The following is a 13,081-nucleotide window of genomic DNA, read 5'->3' as shown; positions in this document are numbered from 1 at the left end:
ACCGCACACTCCGAACAATCCGGTACTGTCTCGCCGAGCGCGGAGACCACGCGTGTAAAAAAAAGGCCCCCAAAAACGAGGGTCCCTGACATCATCAAATCCAAAAGGTTACTGGCCAACGCTGCCTGATGCAGGCCGAAGAAAAACACTATTGATATTCTGTGGCGTTGTGCGGCGGACAATGGCGATGCCTGTCCCTTCCCGCTCTCTCCCTCACGGCCTGGAATGGCAGCGATGTCACAGAGAGCGCCAAACCAATGGTTGGAGAGATGCGGCGGGATGGACGGCCGAGGAGGCGGAGGAAAACAGAAGGCTTTGTTACCGGCGGAGAGAAAGCTGCCATTGTGAGGGCGACACAGACACCATGAGGGGCAAAAGTAATGGGACGTGTTCCACCTACAGGAAGTGGGAAGTGAAGAAAATGACAAAGCCTGCTCTTCTCCGAGGACCTGACATGACCTGAAAAGGCCCGTTTCCAACTCTGGTCCAGTTTTTCCACGGCAAATTCTTCAAAGCAGATCTTTGTGGACCTCGCTTTGTGCGCGGGGAACAGAAAAGGGTCGTCCCCTGGCTAAATTTGGGGCCCTAAGCAAAATTTTATTTTGAAGCCCCTGCCCCATTGCAAAATAATCTTCATACGTTTTATAAAGAGATGTCCGATAATGGCTTTTTTGCCGATATCCGATATAGTCCAACTCTTAATTACCGATTCCGATATCAACCGATACCATACCAGTTGATCTGCCGTTTCTCTTCTTTTTCTTCTATGTCCCACTCTCCTTTGTGGAGGGAGTCCGGTCCGATCCGGTGGCCATGTACTGCTCGCCTGTGTATCGGCTGGGGACATCTCTGCGCTGCTGATCAGCCTCCGCTTGGGATGGTTTCCTACTGGCTCCGCTGTGAATGGGACTCTCGCTGCTGTGTTGGATCCGCTTTGGACTGGACTCTCGCGACTGTGTTGGATCCATTATGGATTGATCTTTCACAGTATCATGTTCTCATATGTTCTCATAGTCATCAGTATCATCAGTATCACAGTATCATGTTCTCATAGTCATCATTGTCACCGACGTCCCACTGGGTGTGAGTTTTCCTTGCCCGAGGATGTCGTAGTGGTTTGTGCAGCCCTTTGAGACACTAGTGATTTAGGGCTTTATAAGTAAACATTGATTGATTGATTGATTGAATATATACAGTCGTGAAATTGACACATTATTTTGCCTAATTTTTTTGTGAATTCCCGCTGGATGCATTAAACAATATAACAAAACTTTCCAAAATAAATCAACTCAAGTTGTGGGAAAAAAAATGCCAACATGGCACTGCCATATTTATTATTGAAGCCACTAAGTGCATTATTTTTTTTATAACATGCCTCAAAACAGCAGCTTGGAATTTGGGACATGCTCTCCATTAGAGAGCATGAGGAGGTTGAAGTGGGCGGGATTGGGGAGGGCGGCCGGGAAGGGGGTAGCGGGGGCAAAGGTGGGTGGAGTAGCCAGAAATTGTACTCAAGTAAGAGTACTGTTTCTTTAGTTTAGTTTATTAAGGATCCCATTAGTCTACACCGCGGTGGAGACTATTCTTCCTGGAGTTTAGAGATGTATTACTCAAGTAAAAGTAAGGAGTAGTCACCCAAAAATTTACTTGAGTAAAAGTAAAAAGTTTGTTGTGAAAAAAACTACTCAAGTGGTGAGTAACTGATTAGTAACCTGTTTGTTTAATGATGACGGCAACAAGTAATGCACAAAAACATAAAATTAGCAATGAACACATTTCGAGCCAGGAATATCTCTTAAGCAACTAAAACAATAATACATATTAAATAATATGTATTTGGTTTTACACTATTAAACAAAAAATTGAAAAGGAATTTGACTTTTGCAACTTCATTATACTATTGGCTAAGTTTTATATTCATAAATGTAAGTTTCTCAATACCCGACCTGGTTTTTGTGCCTTTAAACAAGATTTAGAACTCTACATTAAAACACTCTAACGACCAAAAAGACGTAAAAACGATGATGCTGTGTTCCAAATTTAAGTTATTTACTGAGATTGAGTGAGCCTTTGGCTTTGCACTGTTTATTTTATATATATCCATCCATCCATCCATTTCTACCGCTTATTCCCTTTCGGGGTCGTGGGGGGCGCTGGCGCCTATCTCAGCTACAATCGGGCGGAAGGCAGGGTACACCCTGGACAAGTCGCCACCTCATCGCAGGGCCAACACAGATAGACAGACAACATTCACACTCACATTCACACACTAGGGCCAATTTAGTGTTGCCAATCAACCTATCCCCAGGTGCATGTCTTTGGAAGTGGGAGGAAGCCGGAGTACCCGGAGGGAACCCACGCATTCACGGGGAGAACATGCAAACCCCACACAGAAAGATCCCGAGCCTGGATTTGAACCCAGGATTGCAGGACCTTCGTATTGTGAGGCAGACGCACTAACCCCTCTGCCACCATGAAGCCATTTTATATATATATATATATATATATATATATATATATTATATATATATATATTTTTTTTTTTTTGCATTCTATTTTAGTTACTTTGAATTTACAACCCCCCGGCGTTGCTTTTATACTGTTTTTCTACTTACTTTGATTATTATTTTCAACTGTTTGTAAATGTTAAAATATATAAATAGAGGTTTATAATTTTTTTTTTTTTAAATGGAGCGGAGTAAAAGTAGCGTTTCTTCTCTATAAATATACTCAAGTAAAAGTAAAAGTATGTTGCTTTAAAACTACCGGTACTCTTAGAAGTACAATTTATCCCAAAAGTTACTCAAGTAGATGTAACGGAGTAAATGTAGCGCATTACTACCCACCTCTGAGCAGGGGGTGTATATTGTAGCGTCCCGGGAGAGTTAGTGCTGCAAGGGATTCTGGGTATTTGTTCAGTTGTGTTTATGTTAACTTTGTTGACGACATGAACATGACAAGAAAAAGCATCTTAGGTCACTTCCAGCGGCAAGTACAATCTAAGTCCTGCCCACTTTAATTCTAAGTCGCCCACTCTAAGGCTGTGTCTCAATTCGGTGGCTGCATCTTTTGCATTTGTGGGGTGCGGACGTCTTCGCCGTGCACAAACGCTGCCCTAATTGAAAAAAAGTTCCAAGTCTACTTCGAATCCGGCCAACAAATGCGTCATTTTCTCCCTTTACACTTCACGTCGTTATATATCCCGAGATACTTTGCACACTCAACTCTGAAAGTTTCTTTTCAACATGGCGGCGTGGAAAGTCTAGCTTTATTTATTAATTTAAAACAGTTAAAAGCAGACATTTCAAGCTCGGGTGATGGTAGTGATATACATTTGTGTTAAAATACGAGATCTCGACTATCGTAATGTTGAGCGACCTCTGTGCTCTTTGCCCCTCTCTTCACCCCGAGGGAGAGACATATATCTGGGCATTGCAGACAGCTTCTTGCCCGGAGCTTTTTTTTCCCCTCAACCTTGGAAGTAAAGCCTGACATTGTTTAATTTACTTTTTTTTAAGACCGCAAGAAGTGTGGCTGCAATAGTAAAGTATTGTAAATGTGTGCATCCGTGTACCAATATTAGTTATTGCTGTTTTTGTGTACATTTGCATGTTATTTTAAAATGCTTACTTTTATCAATCAATCAATCAATGTTTATTTATATAGCCCCAAATCACAAATGTCTCAAAGGACTGCACAAATCATTACGACTACAACATCCTCGGAAGAACCCACAAAAGGGCAAGGAAAACTCACACCCAGTGGGCAGGGAGAATTCACATTCAGTGGGACGCCAGTGACAATGCTGACTATGAGAAACTTTGGAGAGGACCTCAGATGTGGGCAACCCCCCCCCCTCTAGGGGACCGAAAGCAATGGATGTCGAGCGGGTCTAACATGATACTGTGAAAGTTCAATCCATAGTGGCTCCAAGACAGCAGTGAGAGTCCCGTCCACAGGAAACCATCTCAAGCGGATCAGCAGCGTAGAGATGTCCCCAACCGATACAGGCGAGCGGTCCATCCTGGGTCCCGACGAGCGGTCCATCCTGGGTCTCGACTCTGGACAGTCAGTACTTCATCCATGGTCATCGGACCGGACCCCCTCCACAAGGGAGGGGGGGACATAGGAGAAAGAAAAGAAGCGGCAGATCAACTGGTCTAAAAAGGAGGTCTATTTAAAGGCTAGAGTATACAGATGAGTTTTAAGGTGAGACTTAAATGCTTCTACTGAGGTAGCATCTCGAACTGTTACCGGGAGGGCATTCCAGAGTACTGGAGCCCGAACGGAAAACGCTCTATAGCCCGCAGACTTTTTTTTGGGCTCTAGGAATCACTAATAAGCCGGAGTCTTTTGAACGCAGATTTCTTACCGGGACATATGGTACAATACAATCGGCAAGATAGGATGGAGCTAGACCGTGTAGTATTTTATACGTAAGTAGTAAAACCTTAAAGTCACATCTTAAGTGCACAGGAAGCCAGTGCAGGTGAGCCAGTATAGGTATATATGTATGTATATATGTATATAAAGGTATATACAGTACAGGCGTAATATGATCAAACTTTCTTGTTCTTGTCAAAAGTCTAGCAGCCGCATTTTGTACCAACTGTAATCTTTTAATGCTAGACAAATTATAAATTATCGTATTCTTTATTTAAATTTTTCTGTTATTTTATTTTATTTTTTGCTTTGTAGAACAATCAAGGAGGACAAGGACTTGGATAAAAACAATTTAAAGTATAACAGAGCACCAAAAAAATTACAGAACATCCATTTTCTACCGCTTATTCCCTTTCGGGGTCGCGGGGGGCGCTGGCGCCTATCTCAGCAACAATCGGGCGGAAGGCGGGGTACACCCTGGACAAGTCGCGATTATAATTTATTTAAAAACTAAGTATTTTTGTAACTTGCATAAATTAATAAACTTGTGCTGAAACTGCAGTTGCAGTGATTAATTTCCTGTGCCTTCATTGCAAATAATTGTATGATAATAATAACATTGTGCTACCCCGATATCTACTATTACTGGCTATAATACAAGCAATTTGACAAAATTAGAAAACTACATCAATTGTGACTTACATATTAATAAAGTAACTACTAATGGGTTATACTTGTATAGCCCTTTTCTACCTTTAAGGTACTTAAAAGCACTATTTCCACATTCACCCATTCACACACTGATGGCGGGAGCTGCCATGCAAGGCTCTAACCAGGACCCGTCAGGAGCAAAGGTGAAGTGCCTTGCTCAAAGCCACAACTAGGATGGTAGACGGTGGGGATTGAACCAGGAACCCTCAGGTTGCTGGCACAGCCACTCTCTCAACCGTGCCACACCGTTCCCCTAAATAGAATTGTGTGTTGTTGCTGTCTGAATGGACTTTGAGAACTCTTTCTGGGACATCTTCGGAATTGTCTGCGGGAACGGCGTGGCGCGGTTGGGAGAGTGGATGTGCCAGCAATTTGAAATGTGGACTCGTCAGAACACAGAACACTTTTCCACTTTGCATCAGTCCATCTTAGATGATCTCAGGCCCAGAAAAGCCGGCGGCGTTTCTGGATGTTGTTGATAATTGGCTTTCGCTTTGCATAGTAGAGCTTTAACTTGCACTTACAGATGTAGCGACAAACTGTATTTAGTGACAGTGGTTTTCTGAAGTGTTCGTGAGCCCATGTGGTGATATCCTTTAGCGATTGATGACGGTTTTTGATATAGTGCCATTTGAGGGATCGAAGATCACGGTCAAATAATGTTGGTTTCCGGCCATGCCGCTTACGTGGAGTGATTTCTCCAGATTCTCTGAACCTTTTGATGATATTATGGACCGTATATGTTGAAATCCCTAAATATCTTGCAATTGAAATTTGAGAAACGTTGTTCTTAAACTGTTTGACTATTAGCTGACGCAGTTGTGGACAAAGGGGTGTACCTCGCCCCATCCTCTCTTGTGAAAGACTGAGCATTTTTTGGGGAGCTGTTTTTATACCCAATCATGGCACCAACCTGTTCCTAATTAGCCTGCACACCTGTGGGATGTTGCAAATAAGTGTTTGATGAGCATTCCTCAACTTTATCAGTATTTATTGCCACCTTTCCCAACTTCTTTGCCACGTGTTGCTGGCATTAAATTCTAAAGTTGATGATTATTTGCAAAAAAAAAAAAAGTTTATCAGTTTGAACATAAAATATGTTGTCTTTGTAGCATATTCAACTGAATATGGGTTGAAAAGGATTTGCAAATCACTATTTTCCGTTTATATTTACATGTAAAACAACTTCCCAACTCATATGGGAAGTTTGTAACTGTGGAACAAATTTACACCAAAGCATATATTTAGCACCGATTATCCAGACCACAAATAAGTTTTCTTAAATATAGATTAAAAGGGAACTGCAATTTTGGGGAATATTGTCTATCATTCACAATCATTATGAAAGGCAAGAAGAAAAAAGGTTTTGTGTTATTTATATATTTATATAACATATATGTGTTGGCCCTGCGATGAGGTGGCAACTTGTCCAGGGTGTACTCCGCCCTCCGCCCGACTGTAGCTGAGATAGGCGCCAGCGCCCCCTGCGATCCCAAAAGGGAATAAGCGGTAGAAAATGGATGGATGGATGTAAAAAATGGCTCGTTTTTGGTGTCTCGCAATGCAGCTAAAGGGAGCAATCAATTCTACTTCTAAATCACTTTAAAAATGCATTCAAAAACGACAGAAATACTTTATTTACGTTCCGTCATCTGAACCAAGCTGTAGCGACATCCCCGAGGAACTCTTAATGTGATAAAACAGCACGAAACGCCATTGAGTTTGTAATGCACAACACAACGTGATAAGACACCATTCTGTACTGACTGAAAAATATGGACAATCATATTTTAGGATCTGTTAAGTATTATTAACCCACATTTCATGATTTCTTTGAACACAGCCAGCCAGATAGCGTATGTAGTTGTAATAACACGCATGACGTGCTGCGTGTATCATGAGCGATATTAAAGGCCTACAGAAACCCACTACTACCGACCACGCAGTCTGATAGTTTATATATCAATGATGAAATATTAACATTGCAACACATGCCAATACGGCCTTTTTAGTTTACTAAATTGCAATTTTAAATTTCCCGTGAAGTGTCCTGTTGGAAACATCGCGGAATGATGACGCTTATGTTGACGTTATTGGTTGTAGCGGACTATTTATCCCAGCACCACTCAAGGCTAAACTTCAGGAAAAACACTGCAGACCCCGCCCCCCTCTACATCAACGGCGAGGAGGTGGAGAGAGTCAGTTCCTTCAAGTTCCTCGGCACCCTCATATCTGCTGACCTGTCCTGGACCCAAAATACAACTGCGGTCATCCGGAAGGCCCAGCGGAGACTCCATTTACTGAGGGTGCTGAGGAAGAACAGACTGGAGTGACAGCTGATGGTGACCTTCTATCGCTCGGCTGTTGTGAGCCTGCTGACGTACTGCATAACAGTGTGGTACGCCAGCTGCACAGGCGATTCAGAGGGTCATAAAGTCGGCACAAAAAATCATTGTCTGTCCCATGCCCTCCCTGAAGGACTTACACAACTCCCGTTGCCTCAACAGAGCAAAAAACATTACCAAGGACAGCACACACCCTGGCTTCCACCTGTTTGACTTGCTATCATCAGGCAGGCGCTACAGGTGCATCAGAGCCAGAACAAACAGGCTCAGAGACAGCTTCTTTCCCAAAGCTGTCACCATGTTGAACTCTAACTTATAATAATAATAATTCACCCCTATACAATATAATGACTTAATACCCTACTGTGCAATACTACCCCTCGAGTGCAATACGTCCGACACTGATTGTTATTTATTACTTCGGTACTCCTGTCTTGCTCTGTGTATTGTACAGTATTTTGTATTTCTATAGTGGTTTGTATATTGTACAGGATTGCTTATTATTTTTATTGGAGAGTAGTCTGTTAATTTCAATTGTTAGTTTTTCCTTTTTATCTCTTATGTCATTTATTTCACCCCATATTTGTTCCCACTACTGCACCTTAAGTTGGAATCTTTAATCTCGTTATGTGCAAATATAATGACAATAAAGTTCATTCTATTCTTCTATTCTATTCTAAAAGTTTTCCGATTTAATCGCATAATTACACAGTATCCTGGACTGAATCTTTTGCAAGTTGTTCAATTAATAATGGGGACTGTAAAGAAGAATGCTTTTGGTCGAAAGCAGTGTATTTTTGGCCGGTTGTAGCAACACAAACACAGCTGGTGTTTCTTTGTTTGTTGTGAAGCTTTAATATGGAACAGAGCGGTCAAGCGAACATGTTTCTCTACCACATGTCAACCGGCAGGTTTCGGTGAGAAAATTGTGGTAATAAGTCGGCTCTTACCGGAGACATGAGCGGAGCTTGCGTCCTCCTGCAGCTGTCAAAGAGGCAGCTGCGACTTTCTTGGCTCCTCCTCAGAGACACTGGCCGTCACCGCAGCCCTCCAACTTTCAGGTATGACATTATAATCTCACTAAAACACTAGTAACACAATAAGCAGATAAGGGATTTTCCAGAATTATCCTAGTAAATGTGTCTAATAACATCTGAATCGCTCCCACTGCCCCCTCGTAATTTTTTTTTCCTTCTAGTCCTTCACTCTTACTATCCTCATCCACGAATCTTTCATCCTCGCTCAAATTAATGGGGAAATCGTCGCTTTCTTGGTCCGAATCGCTCTTGCTGCTGGTGGCTATGATTATAAACAATGTTCAGATGTGAAGAGCCCTCACACCGGTGACGCACGCGCACATCGGCTTCTACTTCCGGTACAGGCAAGGCTTTTGTATTAGCGACCAAAATTTGCGAACTTTATCGTCAATGTTCTCTACTAAATCCTTTCAGCAAAAATATGGCAATATCACGAAATGATCAAGTATGACACATAGAATGGACCTACTATCCCCGTTTAAATAAGAAAATATCATTTCAGTAGGCCTTTAAAGGGTGACTCTCTTGATAGACAGTTGTCTGTTTGCTCCAGATGGCCGGGGACATTTTTCCAGTTTATTAAGGTAAGCACTCCATGTCAAAACAGCTGGACTTCAAGTTCCACATTTACAGCTTCGAGTCATCCCGACCTCACTCTCGTGCCTTCTGTAGTGCTCTCTTCTAGAAGCAGTAGTTTATCCTCCATATATTCAGCTTCAAAAAGATAAGGCTGTGAATCCTCATTTGTCCAAAAATAGTAGTCTTCGTTTTCCACGCCCGGGAATCATTTTTGGTGATTTAACCCCCAATTTACAACCCTTGATGCTGAGTGCCAAGCAGGGAGGTAATGGGTCCCATTTTTATAGTCTTTGGTAAGACTCGGCCAGGGTTTGAACTCACGACCTACCGACACTCTAACCACAAGGCCACTGATTATTATAAACGTGTCTGTTACTACATTATATATTTATACTTGCAGTGTGTATACGAAAAAAATTGAGGGTTTTAAAGGCTACAATGGTGACTCCCTTTAGCTGCATCTTCCATGTGTTTTCTTATTATCTTTTAAGTCTTAAAAAAAGGAATTGTGTTTATCTCTCATACTGATAGTGAACGAATCCGCAAAATAGTGCAGCGCCCCTTTAAAATCATCATAGGCGCTCTTTAAATGACTACTCTGTTTAACTTGACAATTTCCATAATAATAAAAAGGTAGTTTATTTTAATAAGCATGTTTTCCATTTTTTAAATACAGGTTTGGGCTCCATTTAAGCGCTGGCTCCGTTTTTAAAGTAGCAATTTGGTACTCGTATCAGTTAAAATTTTAACAATACCGATACCTGCTCATGAGAGAACAACATGGTCATTTTGTGAAGTGTGTGAATTATATTTATGTAGCGCTTTACATAGTGAAACCCAATATCTAAGTTACATTTAAACCAGTGTGGGTGGCACTGGGAGCAGGTGTGTAAAGTGTCTTGCCCAAGGACACGACGGCAGTGACTAGGATGGCGGAAGCGGGGATCGAACCTGGAACCCTCAAGTTGCTGGCACGGCCACTCTACCAACCGGGCTATACTGCCCTAAGTACCAATAATTGTCTCACACACACACTAGGTGTGGTGAAATTTGTCCTCTGCATTTGACTCCTCCTCTTGTTCACCCCCTGGGATGTGAGGAGAGCAGTGAGCAGCAGCGGTGGCCACGCCCGGGAATCATTTTTGGTGATTTAACCCCCAATTTACAACCCTTGATGCTGAGTGCCAAGCAGGGAGGTAATGGGTCCCATTATTATAGTCTTTGGTAAGACTCAGCCAGGGTTTGAACTCACGACCTACCCATCTCAGGGCGGACACTCTAACCACTAGACCACTGATTGTTATAAACGTGTCTGTTACTACATTATATATTTATACTTGCAGTGTGTATACGAGAAAAATGGAAGGTTTTGAAAGCTACAATGGTGACTCCCATTAGCTGCATCTTCCACGCGTTTTCTTATCATCTTTTAAGTCTTAAAAAAAGGAATTGTGTTTATCTCTCATACTGATAGTGAACGAATCCGCATAATAGTGCAGCGCCCCTTTAAAATCATCATAGGCGCCCTTTAAATGACTACTCTGTTTAACTTGACAATTTCCATAAAATAAAAAGGCAGTTTATTTTAATAAGCATGTTTTCCATTTTTTAAATACAGGTTTGTGCTCCATTTAAGCGCTGGCTCCGTTTTTAAAGTAGCAATTTGGTACTCGTATCAGTTAAAATTTTAACAATACCGATACCTGCTCATGAGAGAACAACATGGTCATTTTGTGAAGTGTGTGAATTATATTTATGTAGCGCTTTACATAGTGAAACCCAATATCTAAGTTACATTTAAACCAATGTGGGTTGCACTGGGAGCAGGTGTGTAAAGTGTCTTGCCCAAGGACACGACGGCAGTGACTAGGATGGCGGAAGCGGGGATCGAACCTGGAACCCTCAAGTTGCTGGCACGGCCACTCTACCAACCGGGCTATACTGCCCTAAGTACCAATAATTGTCTCACACACACACTAGGTGTGGTGAAATTTGTCCTCTGCATTTGACTCCTCCTCTTGTTCACCCCCTGGGAGGTGAGGGGAGCAGTGAGCAGCAGCGGTGGCCACGCCCGGGAATCATTTTTGGTGATTTAACCCCCAATTTACAACCCTTGATGCTGAGTGCCAAGCAGGGAGGTAATGGGTCCCATTTTTATAGTCTTTGGTAAGACTCGGCCAGGGTTTGAACTCACGACCTACCCATCTCAGGGCGGACACTCTAACCACTAGACCACTGATTGTTATAAACGTGTCTGTTTCTACATTATATATTTATACTTGCAGTGTGTATACGAAAAAAATTGAGGGTTTTGAAGGCTACAATGGTGACTCCCTTTAGCTGCATCTTCCACGTGTTTTCTTATCATCTTTTAAGTCTTAAAAAAAGGAATTGTGTTTATCTCTCATACTGATAGTGAACGAATCCGCATAATAGTGCAGCGCCCCTTTAAAATCATCATAGGCGCCCTTTTAAATGACTACTCTGTTTAACTTGACAATTTCCATAATAATAAAAAGGTAGTTTATTTTAATAAGCATGTTTTCCATTTTTTAAATACAGGTTTGTGCTCCATTTAAGCGCTGGCTCCGTTTTTAAAGTAGCAATTTGGTACTCGTATCAGTTAAAATTTTAACAATACCGATACCTGCTCATGAGAGAACAACATGGTCATTTTGTGAAGTGTGTGAATTATATTTATGTAGCGCTTTACATAGTGAAACCCAATATCTAAGTTACATTTAAACCAGTGTGGGTGGCACTGGGAGCAGGTGTGTAAAGTGTCTTGCCCAAGGACACGACGGCAGTGACTAGGATGGCGGAAGCGGGGATCGAACCTGGAACCCTCAAGTTGCTGGCACGGTCACTCTACCAACCGGGCTATACTGCCCTAAGTACCAATAATTGTCTCACACACACACTAGGTGTGGTGAAATTTGACTCCTCCTCTTGTTCACCCCCTGGGAGGTGAGGGGAGCAGTGAGCAGCAGCGGTGGCCACGCTCGGGACTCATTTTTGGTGATTTAACCCCCAATTTACAACCCTTGATGCTGAGTGCCAAGCAGGGAGGTAATGGGTCCCATTTTTATAGTCTTTGGTAAGACTCGGCCAGGGTTTGAACTCACGACCTACCCATCTCAGGGCGTACACTCTAACCACAAGGCCACTGATTGTTATAAACGTGTCTGTTTCTACATTATATATTTATACTTGCAGTGTGTATACGAAAAAAATTGAGGGTTTTGAAGGCTACAATGGTGACTCCCATTAGCTGCATCTTCCACGCGTTTTCTTATCATCTTTTAAGTCTTAAAAAAAGGAATTGTGTTTATCTCTCATACTGATAGTGAACGAATCCGCATAATAGTGCAGCGCCCCTTTAAAATCATCATAGGCGCACTTTAAATGACTACTCTGTTTAACTTGACAATTTCCATAATAATAAAAAGGTAGTTTATTTTAATAAGCATGTTTTCCATTTTTTAAATACAGGTTTGTGCTCCATTTAAGCGCTGGCTCCGTTTTTAAAGTAGCAATTTGGTACTCGTATCAGTTAAAATTTTAACAATACCGATACCTGCTCATGAGAGAACAACATGGTCATTTTGTGAAGTGTGTGAATTATATTTATGTAGCGCTTTACATAGTGAAACCCAATATCTAAGTTACATTTAAACCAGTGTGGGTGGCACTGGGAGCAGGTGTGTAAAGTGTCTTGCTCAAGGACACGACGGCAGTGACTAGGATGGCGGAAGCGGGGATCGAACCTGGAACCCTCAAGTTGCTGGCACGGCCACTCTACCAACCGAGCTATACTGCCCTAAGTACCAATAATTGTCTCACACACACACTAGGTGTGGTGAAATTTGACTCCTCCTCTTGTTCACCCCCTGGGAGGTGAGGGGAGCAGCGAGGCAGCAGCGGTGGCCACGCCCGGGAATCATTTTTGGTGATTTAACCCCCAATTTACAACCCTTGATGCTGAGTGCCAAGCAGGGAGGTAATGGGTCCCATTTTTATAGTCTT

At 42.3% G+C, this 13,081-nt stretch overlaps 1 protein-coding gene across 1 annotated transcript in view; it reads left to right on the top strand.

Annotated features, from left to right (window-relative positions):
* Positions 1-1,422: 1,422 nt before the first annotated feature.
* Positions 1,423-13,081, top strand: part of LOC133567907 (uncharacterized) — a 43,819-nt gene continuing 32,160 nt past the window's right edge. Inside the window, exon 1 of the mRNA XM_061919523.1 lies at positions 1,423-1,485. Coding sequence (XP_061775507.1) covers positions 1,423-1,485 — 63 coding nt within the window. The remainder of the gene's footprint in view (positions 1,486-13,081) is intronic.

This window comes from Nerophis ophidion, linkage group LG14 (genome assembly GCF_033978795.1).
Source record: "Nerophis ophidion isolate RoL-2023_Sa linkage group LG14, RoL_Noph_v1.0, whole genome shotgun sequence".
In the NCBI taxonomy this organism is placed as follows: Eukaryota; Metazoa; Chordata; class Actinopteri; order Syngnathiformes; family Syngnathidae; genus Nerophis; species Nerophis ophidion.
Note: the sequence above shows the minus strand (reverse complement) of the source record. Positions and strands in the feature narration are given on the sequence as shown.